Source organism: Arvicanthis niloticus, chromosome 12 (genome assembly GCF_011762505.2).
Source record: "Arvicanthis niloticus isolate mArvNil1 chromosome 12, mArvNil1.pat.X, whole genome shotgun sequence".
Classification (NCBI taxonomy): Eukaryota; Metazoa; Chordata; class Mammalia; order Rodentia; family Muridae; genus Arvicanthis; species Arvicanthis niloticus.
The window spans coordinates 29,933,308-29,958,523 of record NC_047669.1 but is presented as its reverse complement, the minus strand read 5'-3'; the positions used below and the strand labels follow the sequence as shown (position 1 = coordinate 29,958,523).

Sequence of the window (25,216 nt, the reverse complement as noted above, 5' to 3'; positions counted from 1 at the left end):
CTCCAACTGCATTCTACATATAACAAAACAGTTTACCTTTGAAAATACATTTTAAAGGTCCCGGCATCCCTAATTGCCTAATTGTGTAAGTGTGTCATGGAGGATAGATACCCTCTTTCCCCCTACAGTCCTTGGAGTATATATTATAGCTTCTGGTTTAGTGTTTTATGGGATCCCTGAACATGTGAATGTGTAGGTCTCTCCATCTGTATCTGCTTCTTGTGCCTTTTCTTGGACTCTTTTCCTTCCATTTGTTTTGTTCTATTGTGATATATTAGCTTTTGTTTTATATTTTATCATTATCCCTGTTTATTTTCTAATGAGAGACAGAGAGGGTGTGGATCTGGAAGGTAAGAAAGGTGGGAGGGACTGGGAGGAGTAGAGGGAGGGGAAACCATAATCAGGATATATTATGTGAGGGGGAAAAATCTATTTTCAATAAAAGGGAAAAAAAGACATCTGGTCTTCTAAAGTAAGTTCTTCAGAGGGACAGTAAAAATATTTAAAGTGCAGTTTGTGTTTATAAAAAATTGCATTTATTAAATCATAAGATGAAGGTTTTGTTAAGTTTCAGGATTTTTTATTGACTACAGACCTTTTGATAAGAATTTTCTTCCAAAGGAGAATCTAAAAAAAAAATTAAATTTTACATTTGTGGTTTTCCCCTGAGTAGTCAAGAAAAACAGAAGGCAAGACAACATAAAAAGGTTTTGTATGTTAATAAAAATGCATGGTTTTAAATACATTTGGAAATCAACATGTAAAATATCTAAATAGAATTGCTTCATGGCCCGGCAGTGGTGGCGCATGCCTTTAATCCCAGCACTTGGGAGGCAGAGGCAGGCGGACTTTTGAGTTTGAGGCCAGCCTGGCCTACAGAGTGAGTTCCAGGACAGCCTGGGCTACACAGAGGAAACTATGTAACAAAAAAATAAAAACAAAAAACAAACAAACACACAAAAAAACCAAAAAAAAAAAAAAAAAAAAGAATTGCTTCATGATAAAGTCTTGATAGAGGGGATCACGCCTAAGAACATTAAATGAAGTACATTTAAAAAATCCTCTTATTTCATTATTGGGTTTCTTTTCCTAAGAATACTTTAATATGTAAATTTGTTAAATATAATAAGATTTTGTTAAGAATGAACTATATGTAAAATCTGGATGTATATACTTCTCGAAGTTCTTTCTGTTAAATTTGCTTTGCATGATGGGATTGCAAAGATGCCTCTCTCTAGGAACAGTGACACTCAGTTCCTGGACAAGCTTTCTTATTACTCTGAATGTGACAGGCAAAATCCTATGCGCTCACCTCATACCAAGCACAGAGTTACTAGCAAGTGATTAAACTGTTAAGATATGATTTGTCCACCTGGGTCTGCTTTTCCCCTTGGGGTATCCAGGCATCGTTGGATACTGGGCTGGCCTAGAAAGAATGAAGCTTAGCCAGACAATGGGTTCTCCAGAGACAGTTTTCAGTGAAGTAGTTCTCTTTATTGGGGATGTACAAGGCCTATATAAACCTTGGAGATGGAATATAGGTTTTGGGGGTGAGTTACATTATTGGTTGGGGCTGTAGTGCTGAGTGTTTCATTTGCATGAAGAGGAATTCCAAGTCCTTATAGGGAGAGAGAAGGAGTGTAACCTGTAATCTGGACAGCAGGCTATGCGACTACCTCAAGGTTGTCAGAGGTGGGAGTCATAAGGCTACGTGTACCTGGAATACTCAGGCCCAGAGCAGGGAGTAAGCAGCCTACACCTGCAGGTCTCAGGAGGAAAGTTTTGGGTTTAGACACATCTCCACCTCACTCTTGCTCCAGACCTGCTCCTGTAGTTTGCTCAGCTTTCCGGCCCCATAAGGATTTTGTTAAATTCTCAGACAAATCTCTAAACTGAATTTTGTTAGACATTTTTAAAACATTAATTTAAGATATAAGGTAGGAAAGTCAAAGGACTAGCCCTATGTATGGAAACACTTTTGCATGGTTTCTGGGCCTTTCTGCATATAAAATATACATATATTTAGTCAATGTTGAAGTTGTGTGGCTTCGTTGTTGCAACGATAAGCTGATATCCAATACCAGTTCATGCTAATATATAATAAAATGTATTTTGTTATAATGTTATGATATTAAATATTTTAACACCTAATTTGATAGATATGTATACTACAGCACTGTTAAGATAACGTCAGTATTGTTTCAAAAAAGTAATATTAGATTTATAGTCTTTATGTTCATTGTATGATAAGATTCAAGTTTTATGTTATATATAACAAAAGTGTTCTTATGATCACATGTAATTCTGGGTCTATAGCTATAATCGTTGTTATCTCTAAAGTAATACTATGCTAATGAGTATCTAAAAGCTGTAACATGATAGAAATACTATTAGAAATTTTATCCTATTTATGTTTTTTAGATATGTTTGCATACAAACACACATAATTTTATGTATGATAAAAATCTCCCTGTCTATAAAGAGCATTCGGCAAAAAGATTTGGGACCTAAAACATCTTAGACTGTTTACAACCCAATTACATTGTGTCTGTGGAGAGTATGCAGTTGCTTGTGCTACAAATGGTGTCTGTGTTGTGTCTGGAATGTAGATAAGGATGTATACACATATTAGCTGGATAACCAGCATTTACATAGTAAGCTTTAGACAAGAACCAACATTCTAAAATACTTCACAATTAAGTGTTTGAGACATTATCAGACTTCTTAAACTCAAAACATCTCATACTGGGCCCCAGCACGGTGGTAGAGTCTTGACTAGGCCATGGCTCAGAACACAGGACCATGAATAAAGGTCCAATTTTATTTGGTTTTTCTTTTCCTCATTCTAAGCCAAAGATCTTAAAAAGTAAAGCCATCGATTTAAAGGATACAGATGGCTCACACATGGTTTCCGATTTCAGAAATATCATCATCTAATAAAAAGCTAGGAATTATATTAATACAAAGCCATCTAGATGAATTACACAAAAATTTTCACAGTTGTTAGAGAATCTTCAAGAATGTGATGAGAAACCATGTGTTAGTAGGTTAGCAATATCAGAATGGTTCTTTACAAAAAATTCTAGTCCTTTATATCTGAAACAACTGGATGTCCCTAAAATATCCTGTGTTTAGTAAATTTTACAAAAAGAATGTTGAAAAATGCAGATTTGATGCCTTGTGTTTCTTGTTCATTGTGTCAGATTTTTAACAGAATCAATGCCCATTTAAGTTTCACTTTGGGTTAAGATCTTTTTAATGACTCATTTCACAGACCTGGCAAAACAGGGCTGCCAAGTTTGTGAGATGCACTTGCACACGAGGTAGTAAGTCTGTTTGTAGACACTGATGCTGTTTTCAAAACTTGTAAGATGCCTGAAAAATTAAATATTCTAATTTGCGTCAAAAGCAAAAAATTCTGCATAAATATGGTATGCATTTCCTTTTACGTCTGTGATCCTCCAGGATCCAATTTTCCTAGAATGTAAAGCTTAAAAGTGATTTATTAAGCTGATGTTATCAGAGCTGAGATTGTTAAGAATGGTACCATTTGTGAGTCCTATGTACGTCCCGAGCTAGTTACGTGGTTGAGGTGGAATAGGTGGAGAGTGTGGTCAGAAAGGCTTTACACAAGGACTATGAATTAACACATGAAAGAAATCAGCTGGCCAAGAGGAAGACAGGAAACCAACCCCAAAGCCAAGGAGCAACAGATAGAGCCTTTGAGAAAAGGCTTCTGCTATACAAAGGTTCAAGAAATGCAAATCACCGGTAAAACTCCCAATAGTCTTTCATAAAGTGTTACCAATGAGCTTCGAACCCTCCTAGCTCTGGTCTGCCTCCTTCCTGGAAAGGAGTCCTCTTTCTTAATAAGGGATCGCTGCTTCTACAACAATCCTTGTAATTCTGTCTGATTCGGTATACAAGAATCTGCAAAGCTTAATGGCTGCCTCCCAAAGCCTGATTGATATTCACTGATGCCATTATGACCACCATTTTGAGCACATGTAACAAGTTGTGCCCAAGCATGTTGTATTCCAAGCTGCATCACTCTTAGAGACTAAAGTTTTAAATGCTGGCCATTTAAGGAGAACATACACTGTACATACATACATGCATGCATACATACATACATGCATACATACATACATACATACATATTAAAATAGGATATTCTTTAAACCATTAGGCCCTGTTCTCTTTTGTTTTGTAATTCTCTTTGAAATTGAGGCCTGTTAATATTTCCCTACAAAATGGGACTCAAAAATCTCACTTTTATTATTATTGTTGTTGTTGTTGATTTTTCAAGACAGGGTTTCTCTCTGTAGCCTTGGCTGGTCTTAATCTCACCGGCTGGCCTGGAACTCAGAGATTTGCTAGCTTTTGTTTCCTAAGCTGTATCAGTATACATGGCAAAAACCTCATTTCTTTATACTACAAAGCTAATGCGTTGGACAGGTACCACAGGAGGCCAAACTTAAAGCTGACCTTCAGAGAAAAGAATGAGGAAATGGTTTCCACTCCACATTCTGTCAAAGGAGAGGCTTAAATGGACTTGCAGACAACTCTGCTAAGTGTACAACCAACAGGATTCTTTCTACTCAAGACTCAGTATTTTCTTTTTTGTTTGTTTGTTTGTTGTTGTTTTTGGTTTTTTGGTTTTTTGAGACATGGTTTCTCTGTGTAGCCCTGGCTGTCCTGGAACTCACTCTGTAGACCAGGCTGGCCTCGAACTCAGAAATCTGCCTGCCTCTGCCTCCCAAGTGCTGGGATTAACAGCTTGCGCCACCACTGCCTGGCAAGACTCAGTATTTTCAAATTTTAAGAATATACTCTAAGTAATCTTGCTCTGATAGCCCTTCTTTCTTGAGCTCTCAGTGACTTCAATTTGGCCAATAAAAGGGCCTCGGACACTAGATCCTACATGATACATCTTCTCGGATATAGATTTAGATCTGGCCAGTCAGGAAATAAATCTCATCCTGGTGAGGGATGAAATGATGTTTTCCAAAATTGTGCAGAGCCAGGAAGAAATGGTCAGGATAAAAATGGTATATGACCAGAGGCAGTGACAGCCCAGGCAAAGAGGAGGCCAGCGAAGACTAGAACCATGGATACCAGCTTTTCCAAAGGAACTGAAGAAGCCAAGAGGTGATAAAGGCTATGGAGGTGACCTGACAGTAGCAAGACCTCACAGTCATTATAATTCCTTCAAGCACAGGGCTATTTCAGGATTTTTCTTTTGATATCTGTACAGTCCAATAATAGATGACATAACATCTCAACTCCTTGAAGAAGGAGGAATGGACAGAGGAATAGGGGAGGAATGGGGCAGAGGGGTGTAATAACATAGCAGCATAAAAATATAACAGATCCTTACACTGAGAATGGAGGCAGCCTGCTGAGACTAGCGACAAGGCAGGCTCCCTGGGACTCAGTGCCCGTGCTGTCAGGAAAGGACCAATTAACCTGTCTCTCTGCTAGATCTGCATGAATGTGTCTCTCCCCCCACTACCCCGTCTCCCTCTCTCTCATGGATTTGTGTAAATTATTAGGCTGTCACAGACATGGTGGAAAGAAATCAGATTCTTTCTGCCAATAGTTTGGACAGACTGAAAATAAATCCATTTTCCTAGACCAATCCTTGTTTTAAAATTTCTTTTGCAATACAGGGAAACAACGCAGTGGTTTATGGGCCTCAGGTTGAGAACACTTGCTCTAGAGGGATAGGATTTTAGTTGTTTGGGGGGAAGTAGCCAAAAAACAAAACCAAAATCACTTCTCTAATTATCCTCTTTACTTCTTTTTACTTGTCTTGTTTATAATCTTAAAAAAAAAAAAAAAAAAAAAAAATATAAATGGGTGTCTGCCTTAGTATGAGCCAGTTCATGCAGGTCAGAAGAGGGCATCAGATCTCCTGGAACCGGAATTACAGGTAATGGTTGTGAGCCTCCCAGTGTAGATGCTGGGAATCAAATGCAGGTCTTTGGAAGAGCAACAGTGCTGTAAACCTCTGGGCTACTTCTTCTCATCTTTTTAAAAGCGGATTTGTTGTGGGGGGAAAATTAGGGCTATACTCTTCACATCTTTGAATATACTTTTCCCTATTGATATGGGAAATTTAGCAGCTGCCGATGCTACAATTGTTGCTTGGAAAGATGGCAAGCGGTTGTACTTGTTCCTTGGGGTTTGTGGGGTTGACTGGGGACAGTGGTTGACTACAGTGACTACAGACGACAGATAGACCACAGACTGGAGACCTCCTGAAAAGTCCTGTTTGGCAGAGCTGAATTCAACTCAACAGTGAACTTCATTGACATGAAGCTGTGTTGGCAATAAGGGTTTAGCTTGGACTTGAAGCTCACTCAGAGTTGAGGGCAAGGCATCATGGGTGAGTAACTTTAGGATGTGCGCTCCCAGACCCGCTTGTCACTAGACTGTGGCCGGGTTTCCTGTGTGTCTATCACATTAGAGGATGCCCATCTGAGCTCTTCCAGCTTTTAATGGCCTCTCACTTTTAGCAAATCCAGAGTTCATGAGAATCCCCTCTTTCTTTGTTTCCCAGTAGGAGATATTAAACCACTATTATCTGTTTTTGAACTGAGGTGCAACTCTTTTTTAAAAACCATGTTTTTAATAATTGATATCATTTCAGGGTCCAAAGACTTTCCCTGTCTTACACATTCCTTTCTGCCATCACCCTCAACTTAGGCTATTTCTTCTGTGGTGCGTCTCTGTCTGAATCAACCCTGTTCTACTTTGATGTTTCATGTCGTGTGTGTGTGTGTGTGTGTGTGTGTGTGTAACATAGCATATGTATAATAATGGGCTTTATTAGAATTGCTTATAGGATTGTAGGTGAGGGGTTATCTATAGAAACATGGACACTTTACCAATGGCCGTGCCACTGAAGGAAATGTCTTACCCCCAGCAATCATTAACTGTCTATAATCCCTCAAAGGGGTGGGTCACTTTCTCTACTTCTCTATGGTTCTTATTTTTGAATATTTTCTCCTGTCCAAACTGAGACCCAAATCGTCTGACAGGTACTCTTCTAGCAATGAAGGGATTAATTCTTAATAAACCTAACAGAAAGTGTCATACATGGAAAACACACTTAACACATCCAGCCTGCCCAAAGCATAGCTCAGCAGCACATGGGCAGGGCAGTGTTGATTTCCTCTTGGGGTCATGAGAATGAATGTGAGCTGTGATTCCTGACGATTCTCGGCACACTTGAGATATTGTGCTCTGTACAGCTAGCCTGGGAGAAGACCAGAATTCAAAAAATGGAGATGTGGTTTCTATTGAATGTGTATTACTTTCACAACATCATAACAATGAAAAAAAATTGTAAGTCAGACTGTTGGTAGTAGGAACTGTTTGTATTTCAAATATTCTTCTGCATTCTTTCTTCCCTTCTCCAGCCTTATATAACTGCATTGAACATCGCAGAAAGTGCTTAACCAAGTGGAACCAAGGAGGATGTGTGTGTGCTTGAAGAGAGAGCTCCAGCCTGCAGCCCTGTAAAGCCGGAAATTAGAAACTGAAGAGCTAATCTGAGATAGAACGCCACAGCGCTATCTAGAAAAGAGTCTCCCAGTAAACGATGAGAACTGAATTAAAGAGCTAAGCTGGGGCCTTCAGAAATACAACTTGTAAGGCCACCCATATACTTTCTGTCCTATGACAAAGAGAGAATACTGAGGTGGTTTTGTAGACAGCCCCCGTGAGTTTCCTGATACACACCTCCCGAGGGCAGGCTCCTGCATCTTAGTGAGGAAGGTGACATTTATGACCACTGACTGTACCTCATGTTGACTCTGCCTTCTTGGCTGTCCTTGCATTCTACCAGGGATCCATGAGAACCCTGAGCTACTGATAGGTTTCTTGGAAGGGACACAGTTTTAAACTATGCTAATGCCAGTTCTGACTGGGTGATGAGTTCCAAGAAAGTCCTGTGTTGTAAGTCAGTCCAACTGAGTGCCTCTTGACACCTCCACAGTTTCTTTCTTGTGTAGATGGTTGGGTGTGCATATATGAAGCTTACAGCCTATCACTTTACTTGAGGTCTCTATGAAAGAGGCTGAGCAGAAAGAATGGTGGAGAAATGGAGTTGGAACCCTTATCAAAATATGCCTTCAGCCTGCACTGCCATAGGACTGTTACAAGTGGGAGCCAGTTCATTGTGCTTACAATTTAAGCTGAGTGGAGTTGAATTTTCTTAGACTTACAACAAAAAATGTCTGAGCGGTTGGACTTACAGACCATGCTTTTAGTTACCAAGGCACCCCCCTTAGGTGATGACAATTCACCCAACTTCAGCCCAGCATGAAAAATGTTGTTATTGCTGTTTTATCCACGTAATTTTATGTCTTCAGACATCCTGTTTGGAGTCACTATCATAAAGTGACCCTGGATTCGAATGTCATCCATTCCAGTGAATTCCAATGAAGGTGGTGGTGTTGGATGACAATTTACTGCCTATTTGACAGCAATTCTTCAGCCTCTGTGTTTTCCTTTTTAACACAACTTAAATTTTAACTTTTTCTTTTTTTGGTCTTGTCCAGCTCATGACCTAATTCTTGGCAGTCAGACTGAAGTTCCTTGGGGAAATGAGTCAACTTGAGCTGTTTCAGATTTCTCTCCCCTCTCCCCTCTCTCCAAGTCAGACTATGGACTTTGTGAGTCTTCTGGCTTCCAGATAGTTTCCTTCTCATGTGTGTTCTGTCTTCTGAGGGCTCTCACACCTTTGGACAGCAGCCTCTTTGGTCCATACCACATTGTTTCCTCTTAGGTATGAACAATGATTACTAGACCAGCCACTCAAACTGCATCATCTTCAGGGCTCATTAGTAAGCATGGTGGTTGGCTTTTCTCTGGGACACAATCATATCTTAGTTGAATAATGGCTGCTTTAAATCTTACCCTCTGCTCTAACAAGATAGACCCTTGATAGAGAAAGACTCAGATACTGAATTATATTGACTGGCCTCTAGTCACTAAAGCTTGAGTCAAAATGATAAGAACAAAACGTGGCTTCCAGAGCCAACCCATTTCCCAGTGGGGTATATCTCTGTTCCTCCATGCATTTAATTGAATATGGGTTTCATCAACCATGCACTGGCTTTCTGAAAACTGTTCTTCACAACAGGCTGCTGTGTTTCATTGTTGTTTGGGGATAGTGGATGGCTAACAGCTCCATCACATCATTTTCATTGGAGACAACCCTGCGACACCGCTCCAGAGAGTCTGTTGAGACCTTTAGCCGGGTTTTGGATGGTTTTCTACAAAGCTGGTTGCTATCTTGTGTTCGGCAGTAGATTGGGGACACCATTGATATTGACATCTGTGGTCAGAAGGGGATTGCCATACTGTTCTAGTGCAGAAAAGTCACAGTGTTCATATTCTAAGTCAGTATGGATGGAAAATCTCCACTGTGGTCCAACCAGACTTCCAGAAGCAATCACAAACAGGCAGATCAACAGAGCCTCTCCTTGTCAACATCACTTTACTGTAGGCATCAAAGGCCTAATTTTGTCATAGATAAATGGAAATGCTTATTGGACTGAAATCCTCTTTGCCTCTATTTCTTTCTGGCATTCATCCTGTGGGAGGTCCAAAGAGTCCCTGAACTGAAGTGATTAGCAGGGTGCAGCTTTGACCAGGAATCAGTGGGTTGGGGTATGTGAAGAATCTCTTTTTTTTTTTTAAACCCAAATATTACATGGTTTAAACTCCTTTGTCATTACCATTGACTATCAAATAATAAACAGTTCATCCCTTTGACAGTTGGTAGCATGATTTCAGGAGAAGAAGAAGGCATTGCCTTGACACCACGGATGACTTAGCATAATTGGGTTGACAGAAAAGTCAAGATAATTGTAAGATCCCTCGCCATCAGGATTACCCTACCTGGGAAGAAGAAATACATATCTCCCCCTTTAGAGCTACCTCAGTCAGCCTGCTTATTCTTCTTCCTTTCCTGTTCTCTCTATACCTATTCATTTATTTTCTCATGTGCCCCCCTTGCACTTGTAAGTCTAATTTTAGTACCCAGTCACTCTTTAATACGGGTACTAGCTTAGGCAGTCTGTGTTCAAGGCTTTTACTCTCCCGTGATATGTCATACTTAATTAACTGTCACCTTCACTATTAATATTAACTGAAATATTAATTTGATGAATCTTAATTTCTCTTAATCATAGCATCATTTTGATCCTTCATTGGATATCTTTTTAGAGTGACACTCGGTGCAGAGGAGAAATATTAATAGCACATTAAGGCGTTTAAAACATCTCTTTAATAATTGCATGTTTTCCTGGTAAGGAAGTGTGTTTCTTGAACAGATGTAGGCACCCTGATTTTCTTGTTAGCAAATGGATGTTTTGTCTTGATCACCTTCTGACTCTTATTTTGCACCTTTAAATGAAAATACTTTCAAATTTAAGAAATCTTCCTCCCAATATTAATTCTCCAGAGCCTGGTGCATTCTTGGAGTGGTGAGGGCTTTATACTGTTAATGGAAGCATGGTAAATTTAAATTTGAAGGTTTAGCCTGATCCTTTGGTAGCAGAACCTATGGAGAGCCCGTAACCAGGAGGAAAAAGTCAAGAGGAAGAGTAGTTGAAACATGAAGAGGAGGCAGGGGGATCTGATCTATATACTGACCAGTCTAACTTTCCTCTCATTCATTAGAAAATATTTTCTCCCTCTTGTCCTGTACCTCTCATCCCAGATAGATTGAACCTGAGTGAAGATGCTCATCCTTCATCATTATCACATGACCTTCATCATTATCACATGACTGGCATAAAGCAAAAGTATTTTTAGGGAGGGTCCCATCATTCAAGTCCAGTCACCTGGATACTGGACCGACAGGCAGGTCTCTGATTCTCATGAGCTTCCCTCAAGTGTCAGCTCTCTCACCAGGAGGAGGATGCTCACATTTCTCCTTCCTTCCTCAGTCCTCTGAGCACTAAGTACAAGGGGTATTCTGAGTCTTTACCCATGCAGGAGAAGCATGTACCATGAGCGCACTTACCTCCAGGTACACCACCCACGGCATTACTAAAGTAGCCACTAGCAGGTCCGCCACAGCCAGGCTCACCACTAGGTAGTTGGTGGTGGTCTGTAGGGCACGCTCCCTCAGCACAGCTGCACATACCAGGCCATTGCCAAAGATGATGGCAAGGATGAGTGTACAGTAGGACAGAGCATAGTAGGCATGCGGACGGGCCCGGTTGACACTAGTGGAGTTTTCTGCCCCACAGGTGGAGTTGATGTGGTTGCTTATCTGGCTCAGAGGTGCCATAGCCCAGACAGAGGGATGTGACTCCAAAATGTTTCTAGGAAAAGACAGACAACAATGTGGGTTAAAACAGACTGGATATGATATGTAGATACAGTATAAAATGTTTCATGTCTACGAATATTGATGGAAGATTTCCAGTGTGGGGCGGGGGTGGGCTGGAGAGATGTCTGGCTCAGTGGTTAGGAGCATTGACTGCTCTTCCAGAGGTCCTGAGTTCAATTCCCAGCAACCACATGGTGGCTCACAACCAGTAATGGGATCCCATGTCCTCTTCTACTGTGTCAGAAAAGAGCAACAGTGTACTCACATACATTAAATAAATAAATAAATAAATAAATAAATAAATAATCTTTTAAAAAGAATAAAAACTAGCAGGCAGTGCTATAAGAACTGAAAATACAGTTAGGAACAAAATAGATAATTCTTCCCTTATGAAGCCTCTATGGGGTGCGGGGAGGAGATTTAATAATCAAGAGAAGGCCTGTTCAGTGATAATATGCATTTTGGAGAAAAGTAAATCAGCAATGGGAGTTGGGGAGTGGTCGAGGATAGTGTGACTGTGGGCAAGCACAGTTAGACAACAAGGAAGGCTTCCTGGCTATGTTAGCAGCAAAGTCAAGGCTAGCAGAGGTGGAGGAATAACACAGGCACCTGTGTGTGGTCCAAGAGGGAGGAGCAGGAGTGTGTGTGTGTGTGTGTGTGTGTGTGCCTCCAGAGAGGGCCAGGGTTTAGGGGGAGTGGCAGGAAGGCCAGCAGCTGGAGTCTAATGAGTGTAACCACAATTGGCTCGTATTCTTAAGTCTTATATTTTTGGTAATATTGTAGTTTTCCATGTATTCCTTTAAACCAGCAGTTCTCAACCTGTGGTCGAGACCCCAACAGGGATTGCATATCAGATATCGTATTCTGCGTGTTACAATTTATAACAGTAGAAAATTTACAGCTATGGGGAAGCAGCAAAAATAATTTTATGGTTAAGGGTTTCACCACAACACGGGGAACTGTGTTAAAGGGTCACAGCATTAGGAAGTTGAGAACAGTGGTCCTACCCATTTTTAAACCATCTTTTGTTTTTAACTGCCTACTAAAAGCTACTAGCATGCTATCTTTCAGTTGGCAATCTTAGTAATATATATATGTATATATATATATATATATATATATATATATATATATATATATATACATACACACACACACACACACATATATATATATATTATTGCCTAGACATGGAAGAATGTGAGGTTTGAGAGCTTGTGTGGGTGACTGAGAAACATGCTTGCACTCTGCATGGGATGGAAGCTGCTTCACCTGGCCATTTCCTAGTTGTGGGACCACTGGAGTGTGATCTACCTCTGAGCTGCAGTTTTCTTCTCTATAAGACGGAGGAGGGCCCATAGAGCCCAGTTCCTACGGTTTTGCACCCCAGGCAGTGTGGAAATGATATACAGGGAAGGGTTATACCTCAGTATGCAAACCACAGTTCCATGCCACAGCCTAGGCTGCCTTCAAACTCAAGGTGATCCTACGGCCTCAGACTCCCAAGTGCTGAACTTACAGGCATGAGCCACCCATGATTGGCTCATAACACACACTGTTTTGTGTGTTAGACTTTAGAAGCCATGCCTTGGACCTCAAAGGACGATGCAAGTACAATGTTGGCTCTTTGTTTGTTTGTTTATAGCCTGTTTCTTTTCTTTCTTTTCAAAAATTTAATAGAAACATTGTATGTGTCTCTCATGAGTGTGTGTATGAGTGTGTGTGTGTGTATGTGTGCGTGTATGTGTGCAGGTGAGCATAGTGTAGTATGTATGCACGCATGCATCCATGTGTGCATGTGGAAGGCAGAGGGGATGTTGAATTTCTGGCTCTACCTCTCGTTACCTTATTTCTTTGAGACAGGGTCTCTCCCTGAACCTGGACCTAGGCATGCAGCCAGAAACCTAGAGCTTCTCTAGCCTCTGCCCCTCACAGTACAAATGGCCACATGCAGCTTTTTATGTGTGTGCTGGGATCCAAACTCAGGTCCTCATGTTTATGCTGCAGGTGCTCTGACCCACCGTGCATCTCTCTCCAGCCCTTGCTCTCCTGTTTTTCTTCCTCCAACCTCTACAGATATACTTGTGCACCCCATACTAATAATTGTTAGTCTCCTGTAACTTTCTTCAACATGCCATCCTCTCTCATGCTTTATATAGGGAATGACAGCTTTGGGAGACTAGATTAGAGAAGAAAATACTGAATATTTGAGTTTAGTACAGTGGCTTTTGTATTTATGGGAAGTGTACTTGTAGAATTTTTTTAAGGTCCCAAATCTTAAAAGATTAGTTATCAGTTGTAAATGTTTAATCTCTATAAAGTCTCCTAGTGCCCACCAAAGCTTATGGGCCAGTGATGACTAGTTTAAAATCTTTTCTAATCCAGTTTGATGCTCTTGTTTTTTAAACAGGTAGATCAGACCCAAAGACAAGCGTAACAAACATATCTTGAGTCCTATGCTTATTGGGGTCTTCTAAGTCTTTCAATTTTGCCTTTAACATTTGGAAGACACAGCAACTGTCTTGTTACCATCCTGATGGGGAAAATAAGCCCTTAAATCATGCAGGGTTGAGCCAAGAGTGGTGGCACATGCCTTTAATGTCAGTAGGCAGAATCAGGTAGATCTCTGTGAGTTACAAGTCAGCCTGGTCTACATAGTGAGTTTCAGGACAGCCAGAGTTACATAGTGGGACTCTGATTTAAAAAAAAAAAAAATTAAGGGGATTTGGATTCAGAGTGGCAAAGATACCTGAGTTTATCAGCTGTACCCACGATCTCAGTTTGTAGGAACCAGCCCTATGTTTGTGGGGCACCAAAGATCTCGTTCCTGAAGAAAAGGCCAGAGTTCAGAAGGTATCGGTGCATCAGGGCCATATGCTAGAAAAAGACCTGAAGTCTGTGGCTTACAATGTGGTCCTGAAACCTAAGTACAAGAGATTCTGACCTCAGTCTTTATGGCCATTCTGGCCTTCTGCCATAGTATGAATATCTAAGTACCCCCCAAATCTGTTAAAATTTTTACTCCCCACTTAGTGATGGTATCGAGAGGTGGGAGTTTAGTAAAGTGATTGGTGCTAAGTAGTGGGAACTGCCTGGTGAGAACACAGTGTGAAGACAGGTGCCTGTAAACCACACCCCAATTCTGCTGGTGCCTTTCCCTTGATCTCTCCAGCCTCCAGAAACACGAGAAATACACTTCTATTTGTTTATAAGCCTCCCAGGCTGTGGTATGTTGTCACAGCAGTCTGAACTGGTTGGCAGGTCTTTTCGGGCCGTATTCTCCACAGATCTACTGAGACTCCTTGACCCTATCTACCATACATTTCTAGAGCCAAGGATCTAGAGTCTTTTTGGAAATTTCTTAGAGCCTATTTCCAGTGCATTAGGACTGGATCATTCTAGGTCTGTCAACCTGAAGGTGTGTAAGGCCTAGGTCCATGTGGTAACTAGTGGTTGGCATTTAGATAAAAATCTTCTGTGCAGCTGGCATGGAGTGAGAAAAAGACACCGTCCCCAAGTAAGACAGAGGCATACTCACATTTTATATGAAATTGTAAATGCAGATTTACCCTTTCAGTTTGGTACGGTAGATATTTTCCCTTTTTAGAAATTATTTGTGTGTGTGTGTGTACATGCTTGTAAGTACAGGTGTTCATCAAAGCTAGAGTTACAGGTGGTTGTGTTCTGCTAATTTGTGTATTAGAAAGTAAACTTATTTTTGTACTTTTTCCCAAGGTATAAGGGTTAAAAATTGTTTCTAAAATATTTTTGGTTATGGCATTGTGACATTTAGACATGACATACATGGGCCCTTGTGAGAACTCTTTAGGTCTTGGAGGGAGTAGAAGCTGGTGATTGTCAGGGTTTATTCTTAACCCTGTCACCCACAGCTTTCCATGAATTAAGGGGTTGCTTAATCATGGCTATCATTTTACACCACGCTCTGAAACACTTCTGCCTGAAAGAAGTGTTAAAAATGCAGAAATGGGTAGAAAAGGGTGACCAACTTGGAACAAATTCAGAGAACTACTTAAAAGTGTTCTTTTCCACGGCACATTGTTTGCAGTCAATATATTTTTAACACATAATAATACTTCTTAGTAATAATTATAATTTTCTCATTATTAGGAGAAGGGCAGCCGCTACCCTGGAGATAGCATTACTGCTGCCAAGGGCTTTTTAGAAAAACACAGCGCTTTCTGATTGTTCAAGGATATTCCCACTTGGAGGCGGGCTCAGGCCCAGAATACCTTTCTTTTCACAGCTGGGCTACCTTCAAGGCAGGGGCCAGGTCTCCTCCTTCCTAGAGTCTGCAACTGTTTAACCTAAGCCTTAGCTCCCCTGTCAAGTAAGACAGAAAAGGTAAAACCAAGGGCTTCTAGTTACCATGTTGCCAGGCTTTGCCCTGTGCCCTGAGGACTGACAGCTATTTAAAAAGCAGCGTGGGGAATGTCAAGGGTTAATGGTGAGGAGGCAGACCTCACTTCTGTAAGTCAGCTCTGCACCTGATGCACAACTATCTGGATTTCTCATTTGTGCTTTTACATTGCTCTATTTCCGGTCTTAGACTCTTGCTAGCAGCGGGTGGGCAGACCGAGGTCCTTCCAGAGTTCTGGATGTGAGAGATGAAAGCAGAGATGAGTGAGGTATGCCGCACTGCTCCCTGCCTCTCGGCTAATTATTTCCACTTTTTTTTTCCACCTTGAATTTTGTTTTTTTCTTCTTCTTCTTTTTAAATGAAGATTTCTTATATAACTCTGAGTTAGATTTCCCTAGCTTCCCCCACCCCCCATTTATACTTCTGATAGATGTGCTAAGAGATAGTGAACTAGTCTCAGGATGAAGCCGAGAGTCTGAAGAATTCATTAACTTAATAATCACTCTCCAAATAATTCATAATGAGGGACCAGTTGTTTCATCAGTGGAATGGGGATAAATCATGCCTACTTCACGGGGTTATTGTGAAGCCCAAATGCAATTACATGCTTAAAGCCTTAACACTGTGGACAATTTGGGCGGATAATTCTTTGTTTTGCAGGATGTCTTCTGCAGTGTTGATGTTTAGCAGTGTCCCTGATCTAGCTGCTGGTTGCAATAACCAAAAAGTGGATGTTGCTTAATCTCGAGTGGGGGAGGTAGCAAAATGACTCTCCTGCTAGAGAAGCATTGCTGTGACATGGGACCTAACGTGTGGCTTTTACTGCTAACAGGAAATCGAGAGGAGGTAGAGGAGGGAAGTAAGCCACAGCTGCCAATTATTTGATGGACTTGGTGATGAGAAAGTTACTGGTGACCTCAACAAAGAACGTTAGGAGTTGAGAGAAACTGGAGAACAGAAGCTAAGGAGTTGGCTCAGTGTGGAAGAACATTCTCTAAGGATCTGAGTTCGAGTCTCTAATACTCAGGTAAAAATCGCTGTATATGATTGGGTGATTGCCTATCATCCCAGTGCTGTGGGGGCCTGTGACAGCTAAATGCTAGGGGTTTGGTGGCTGTCAGTCCAGCTCTAGATTCAGTGATAGATTCAAGGGAATGAGGCTGAGTGTGACAGAGTAGGACATATGACAGCTTCCTCTTGTTTCTGCATCATATTACATACACGCATGTTCATGTATAACAGATACCACACAGGTTTGGAGATGGTAGACAAGGTCTAGAACATTAACTACTAGCTCTGAGCTCTTAAGATATACTGCGTGCAACATTGCTTATGGGTTTTTTTTTTTTTTGCTTATGGTTTTTAAGAAGATAGAATTTCATATAAAGCATTGATTCATCCTGGTCTTTTTAGTGTATTCTAGCCTTTTTAGGATGGCTTCATGATCTAGTTTAAAAGCCATAGAGGCAGAATGGACTAGCACTCTCATCGTCTGGGACACATAACCTGCTGTGGTAATGTTCAGTTCCTCAGTTGCATACTCAACCCACAGTCTTACCAACACGACTAACATGGCTGAACAAAGGACAACAATAGTCATGCTAAAGTGGATGTGGGAGGGACCACCAGGCCTTAGTTCTACACTAAGAGCTACAGGCAACTAAGAGATGCTGAGAGGTGGAGAAACGTTCTTCCATCTGCATGTGATATGCGTGTAACAATGATTGATGAAGAGAGGCTGTGAATATGGGAACAAGACAGAGGGGTGGGAGGGTTTGGAGCGAGTAAAGGGAAGGTCAAATTATGTAATTATATTATAATCTAAAAAATTAAATAAATAAATAAATAATATTTATAGGACTTAACCATTTGTTCCTTTTCCTTAAAGACATTGAACCAACCAACCCCAAATATTATAAAACCAAGACACCTTGAGTGTTTAGTCTCCTTCCAAAGATAGCCACTTTCCTGGGCTACTTCTGGTGCTAGGCAAACACTAATCCATCCCATTTAACATTTGTTACTGTTTACAGCATCTCCTGAGGGAAGATTTGGGAATCTTTCCTTTAAGTATTAAAACAGAGACAGAGAGGTTCAGCAGCTTTTATGAAGCTCACACAATGTGACCCTCTGCCTGGTCTCCATGTAATGAGCTTCTCTGTCCGTCACTTCCTCTCTGCCATGAGGCCCTCTTACCACAGGCCTACTGCAATGGGGCCAGATGACCATGAATCAAAACCTTCAAAACCCATGCACCAAGGAAAGGCCACAAGAGCACACACACAGAGGATGGGCATTCCTCCCAAACCAGGAGAGAATGCGTTCTTGTTCCCACCCCTTTCCCTGCAAACAATTACACAGTGCATGATGTGAGCCAACCTTTGATTAGGGGTTCTCAAGTCTAATAGTCACCACTCACTTACTATGTCTACATGGTACAAATGGATTCTGGGAGTCATTCCTAGGTTGAAATGGGCTTTCTTTGGAGCCAGAGTGAACTAGCAGTTTCCATGACGTGTCTTCCTTCACATCCTGGGTCCTGACATCATAAACTTCCACTAACAAACATGTGTTTGGAGTTTTTCTGGCCTTTGCTTCAATTCAGACTCCCCAATTCTCTTATAAAATCAATAATTCTAACAGCTAACATTTATAAGCTTTATCACGTCGACAACATGAAGAGTAAAGTAAGTGCTATTCTCGTTGTTGTTCTAGCAGATGAAGAGAAGGGGTTACAGAGAGATTGATTTCTAGCTGAGGCCATAAACCAGTAAGTGGTGGAGTTGATTCAACTGGAGACCTGAGTCCAGAGCCCCTGTTCTGAAGTCTTTCACCATGGAGATAAAGCAGACAAGCCAGAGTGGAGAATGTGAAGATCTTGCATGTTCAAAGTAGCTTGTTCTCTTTACCCGGCTTTTAAAAGTCAGTGCAGGTGTGCACTGTGCACAGAGCCGGTGGGAGTTATATTGTCATTATTATTAGAGGTAGTCTTTAGCATTTCTATGGTGCTTTATTCTTGTAAATTGCTCTCTAATTCATTTCATAATGAAGATTCACAAGTACATTGAAGTATATAGCATATTTATAGAGTTGAATGTACTTACATATGTATATGTTGGTACATATACAGAGGAAAAGCCATGGGTGGTTACTGAGATCCAGAAGCTAACATAATATAGTTTTTTCCCTCATTGAGCCTGGCCAATAAAGCATGCTTTACTTTCCTTGACAACTTCAAAAACCAAACATTCTGTCATTCTAACAAGAGGTAAAAGTGGGGAAATTACAGCAGACCAAGTAGTCAGTAAGTGGATATTTATTGATGGCAAACTTCTATGTATTAGACATTAAACTTAATACTGTATGGACTCTAGTTGATATTTGACATTTGATTATCCCATTAGAAGAAGAAGCCTTCTGTTTGGATGTTAACACAATTTTCTTTGCTCGACCCCCTTGTTCACAAGTATCCACGCAGATCCTTGAAAACATTCAACTCTAAATAAACAAGTGTTTGAATAGGAATCTCACATCGTCTCTCCTCTGGCTCTACAAGTTCCCAAGGCCAGGTCAAATGGCTGCCTTTTTTTGCTTACTGATGGTAGCATCAGTAAGCAAAGGGCTCTACCTGTAAGGTGCCAACAGGCATGCAGAATGCAGTTAGAATCTGAGTTCCACTTGGCTATTTCTACATTTGGTTTGTTTGGTTGGTTGGTTTTCATGCACTGAGACAGTATTAGACTAAACCAGATGCATTCAGTGGCACAAGTGCCTAATTACAAGGACTCTGCTGACTCAATAAGCCACACTTAGCAATGTAAGTCCTACAGTTAAACAACAATGCCTTCAAAATCATATACCATCATTGGAAAAAACATACACAACCATCCTCTCAGGCACTACATATATCTCTGTTGGGATAATTGAATTCTGACTTGGAAGCAGCTTGAATTTAAACAGATTGAAAACGGTGTCTCTCTAAACCCTCGGCCCTGCATTAACAGGGTGCTGTAGTGGGTAGTTTAAAATAACACTCTGACGATTAAGTCAAACCCTTAAGAGGAATGCAGTCAACTCCTGTGCAACTCCCAGGAAATAAAAACAGGTTTTTATTTAATGCCTTTTATGTATGCCTTGATATAGATTCTAGAGCCCATCATGACACAAATTTGGGAGAGGGGGATTAAAAAGAGAGCGAGTCCAACCACTTAATGAACACAGTTTCCTCAGGGTTTCATGTTTTAAACCTAGAGTAGCTCAGAGATTTAATGCATATTCTTAGAGAACCACAGAATTCCAAGCTAATCAAATAATCTTCCACTAAATTAGAAATGAAAAGAAAAATCCACTTACCCTGAAAATTTCTTCTGGTGCCTGGAGACTGTGGTGTTTAGCGCCTCAGTTCCTGAAGCCATTTACTGACGGCAGACACACCGAAGCAAAGCAAACTTTGCCTTTCCCAGGACACAGAAACTATGGAATCATTTCCATACAGGAAGGAAATCACCTGGTTTTTGCCTCCGAGGTGGAAATTACATGTGAACTACTCTGTCAGCTTTCCTATCAGATCTCACTGCATGGTTTCCATAGCTGCTTTCCCAAGGCACCGGTGTTCCCTAAAGGATTGGGAGGGACCCCACTGAACGTTGTTTGGGTTAGCCGCTCAGAGGCTCTCTGTCCTTGGTGCTGAGAGAGATGGAAGAGGCACAAGCTGGATTTCTCCCTGGCTCTCTCCTCTCTTCCCTCCGAGGCTCTATCTGCTTCGGTACTGTACTTTTTAGAACGTGTGTATTTTTCACTCAGTGCCTCTTTTAAGCCCGATGTTACCATTCCTTTACCTTTTTGCTTTGATTTCTTTTTAATAACTCTCACCATCTTCAGTTTAATTGCCTTTCTGGCTTTTTTTTTTTTTTTTTTTTTTTTTTTTGTAGGAAGATGATTGGTTAGAAGGAACAGATCAACAAATGGATACCACAAGCAGTTAATGGAAATCAGTACAATTTAAAATACAATCGGCAGAATAATAATTAAATTTGGAGGTGTGTGCCTGTCTGGGAAAAGGAGGTTAAAGAGAATATGCTGCAATAGAAACACGGATATAGCTCATGATGAATAAGAAGCCAGCTAATATTACGAGCAACATTAAATGTTTATTTAGCAGGGTTTCTTGTTTCCACAAAAGTTTACAAACACTTGTCAATTCATCCTTTCTGCTTGTCCACAACATATGTTTTTTTTCTAATTTCTTACCATTATTTTTTAAACTCTAGCTTAACAAGCTAATTGAGATACAACTAAGGTTAGTGCCAGTGGGTATTGGCCTTGTGCAATCTTTACTCATGTGCACCTGTTCCAGTAACTCTTTGCCATGGAAGTCTACATAGTTTCTATTCTCTTGTTTCCGAGGTCTTCTACCTGCAGACAGGGCTGTGATTGTTCATTAGTTTCTAGTGTCTCTGCCACGGATGAGTGCCTACCATCATCACACAGAGTCCCCATTGGATATGGTGGAGACCTCTACTGGCTGAGAGAGATGGAGCAGCTGCAAATCTAAACACTATTAATGGCAGTAGCCGTATTTACTGAGCATGTACTATTGGCTGGTCATTTTATTTCACTGCTTCTTTTAATCCTTTTAGCAACCTTACACAGTAGATGTTATTTTTTTTTTCCTTCCTTCCTTTATTCGGGACTGACAAATCAAGTCACACAAAAACTAACATGATTTAGGAAACTAGCAAATAGAGCCAGGATTTAGACATCTTAATTCTCTTAACTACTCTGGGTATAATTTTTCTGCAGGTGGAAAATTTAGTTTTCTGAGGTAAGTGACCATATGTCAGAGAAATAGCAGTTATAATGACCATAACAGTGATTGTGGTGGTTTGGCAGAGAAATGTGCCCCCATAGACTTGGGCATTTGAACACATGGGCCTCAGCAGGTGGTACCGTTTGGGGGAGGCTTAGCAGGTATGGCCTTGATGGAGGAATTGTGTTACAGGAGGCAGGTTTGGAGAGTTCATGGCCTTGTTCCACTTTCAAATTCACTTGCTGTACTGGATAATTTTATGTCAGCTTGATACAAGCTAAAGTCATCTGAGAGGAGAGAACCTTAATTAAGAAAATGTGGCCATAAGTTCAGGTTGTAGACAAGCCTGTAGGGCATTTTATTAATTAGTAATTGATAAGGAAGAGCCTGGCCCATTGTAGGTGGGACCATACCTGGGCTGGTGGTGCTGGGTTCTATAAGAAATCAGGCTGAGCAAGCCAGAGGGAGCAAGCCAGTGACCTGCCCTGCTTGACTTCCTGTCCTGACTTCTTTCGATGATGGGCCACAATATAGAAGTGTAAGCCAAACAAACTCTTTCCTCCCCAGCTTGCTTTTGGCTGTGGTGTTTCATCACAGCAATAATAACCCTAACTAATACAAAAAGGGTAACCAGTGGCATTCTTAGAAATAACTAGGGCTTCCTGTCAGTGGCAACTACATAGACTATTTGCTGAGAGCTATCTGTAAAATCACTGTCTGGAACCTGGTGGCTAGATCTACATTCTGCTTGTAATTGATATGCAATCCCTCAGCTTCCTTTCCTGATGCTATGCCTGCTTCTTGCTGCTTCTTGCTATTTCTCTCTGCTATGAGGAACTCTTATGTGTTTGAGACCATTAGCCCACAAAAATTCTTTCCTCTATAAGTAGCTTTTGGTCATGGTATTTTTATCATAGCAACAGAAAAGTAACAGATATAATGATATTGACAAGATGATGTTTGTATGGTGACTTATTTAGAAAGCATGGTCTAAGTCATGTTCTTGTCTGCATCAATCCACATGACATTGTTTTTACAGATTCTATGATAAGCTCACTCATGCCTTCTATATTCATATATGAGAGTCCTAAACTTGGGGTGTGGATGCATTTCAACACTTTCTTTCAAATTATTCACTAACTTAAGATTAGGTCTTCAGAGTAAGTCCTATCCTAGTAGGACTGACATCCTTGTGAGAAGAAGAAGAGATGGCATGAGAGTACAGAGCAGAGGCTGAAGGAGATACAGATATGGTGAGTGTCTGGAAGACAAGGAAAAGAGCCTCAAGAAGATTGTTGCTTTGGAGTTCAAGCCTCTAATATGTAAGAAAATAATTTCCTCTTGTTTAAACTGTCTAGTCTGTGGAATTTTATGATAGTGGTTATAGCGAATAAACAAGAGACATAGAAAACTAGCTGCTGTGTGCAAGGTTGCTCATAATATTACTGAAGTAACGTGTTTAGAATATTGAGGATGCTCTGAGACTACAACTCTCCTCAACTCTCAACTCTCAACTTGAGGGAGGACCTTCAGTTTCCTCTTCTTTCAAGGGACCAAGAGGCCAGGTACTGCCAAAATTTGGTTTGTCTGATGTGCAGAACCAGGATTTAACAGAATAGTATGTAAGAAGAATGAAGCAGAGACATTTTAAGGCTTCAGAGTCTCATATTGCTCATTTTTATCATTATAGGTTTGCCTTCCAGTATCCTATGGTTTGGATGTGAAGTGTCCTCCATCGGCTTATGAACACTAGTTCCTGCTAGGGGAGCTCTTTTGGGAAATTATGAAGCTTTTAGTTGTACGACCTTGTTTGAAGAAGTAGGTTAGTGAGGGTAGGAGCTAAGTGCTATTGCTTATCTCTGATTTTTTCCAGAATCCTCTATATTTCCCGACTGCTGACAGGATATCCCATGTGATTCAGGTTCCTGCTGCTCCAGCCCGTGGCAACTTCCACCATCATATTTTCCCAAAAAGGATGAACCATCTTCCAAGAACTGTGAACCCAAATGAGTTTTTTTTTTTTTCTCCCTTATTATTTCAGGTATCACAGCAGCAAGAACAATAGGTCAGATATCGTAACTCACATATGTAATATTATCTGTTAGGAAGCTGAAGTAAGGAGATTTGAGTTTGGGCCTGGCTTTGGCTACATAATGATTTCTAGGCCAGTTAAGGTTATAGAAACCCTATCTCGATGCTTGCTTCTAGGCAGGCAGCTCAGTCTCAAGTCATCGATCTCTCAACAGCTATACTGAGTGTTTGGGGGAATAAGAGGGCTTGGTGTGGGACTTACAAATGGAAGGAAGCAAATAAGGGGGCTTTTTCTTTCAAGTCATCAGTGGAGGTAATGACAAGTAATCGAGTGCCTTAACCAACCTGGTACTTCTCATTCATATCACTGCATTGAATAGTTTTTTTCTTCAATAAATAAAACTTTTATTCATGATTGGCATTGGAGATTTTGAGATCTGCCTCCTGGGAAGAACTCCAGAACACCCACAGAACAGACACATCTAGGCAAAAACTGAGGGGAAACAGCTCATTTCTCTTGTCCTTCTTCCAGGAAACCTTCAAGGTAATGTAACTGCGACATTCTCAAAAAGCAGCCAATGGGTGCGATATCTTTAACTTTGGAAGAGGAGAGTTCAAAAGCAGAGCAAGGGTATAGGGTGCTTCTGATAAATGGACATGTCCAGTGGCACTATTTGGAAGGAAGTAAGGCAAGTCTTAGGATGAAATACTCTTTGGGTCTTTGAAACACTGCTTCAGGCTCCCAATTCAGCAAGAACTGCCCTGAGCACCAACCATTGAGTCCAGCATGACTTTCCATGGTTTTTAAACCTCCACAAAATGTACTCACCAGGACAGGATGGAGCCCAATTGAAGCAGGGCCAGGAGACAGTGTGAGGATCCTGCATGAACACAGGACATCATAGTTCTTTGTAAGGGATATGTCTCAGTATGAATTTGATTTGATCCTCACAGTGACTTTAAGTGGAAGATCAGAGACATGGTCTGAAGGACACCTGGTTTGTTTGTTTGTTTGTTTGTTTTTCCAATGAAATCACCCCAAGCTCCTACCCATTCCTACATTGTTTGATTTGGTTTGCTTAGCTGTTTTGAGACACAGTCTGAGAAGGAAGTGCTTGGCCTATGCCTCTCACATGCTGAAACTATACAAACATGTGCTACCATGCCTGGCTTCAGAAGTTTTAAGAAGACAAATTGGCCAGAGCTGGTAGTGATGTAGACAGTGTAATTGCTTTCTCCCAAGTTTAGCTTCCCTGTCTTCTATGACGAGGTCTAGAGATAGATGAGAACGAAGAAAAGCCCATGTCTCCCATTGGGATTCACTGTTATTGTAATTATTATATACTTCCAGTTTTTTGGAAGAAAACTAGCTCACCTCATTCAACTTACTTATCATTGCCCAGTAGTGAGTGTCAGTGTTGCTTATTCTCTGTGGAGTCTTCTCGGCCAAGCTGCTTCGTATCCCCTCACCCTGAGACAGAGCAGGAAAGAGTGGGCACAGTAGCAGATGAATGGATGGCATTTGTCCTTAAAGTAACGCCTAACTTCCTATGCACTTCAGTCTCACCTCTGTCTGATGCCTCTGCCATCACTGCTCAGCCTGTTTCAGCTGATTTCCACAAGTAATCTATGATTCTTCTAG

At 40.9% G+C, this 25,216-nt stretch overlaps 1 protein-coding gene across 3 annotated transcripts in view; it reads right to left on the bottom strand.

The window, feature by feature from the left end:
- Drd3 (dopamine receptor D3) overlaps positions 1–11,314 on the bottom strand; it is a 51,573-nt gene extending 40,259 nt beyond the window's left edge. For all 3 annotated transcript variants that reach the window (XM_034515579.2, XM_034515580.2, XM_034515582.2), the window contains exon 1: positions 11,045–11,314. In XM_034515579.2, coding sequence (XP_034371470.1) covers positions 11,045–11,314 — 270 coding nt within the window. The remainder of the gene's footprint in view (positions 1–11,044) is intronic.
- Positions 11,315–25,216: the final 13,902 nt, after the last annotated feature.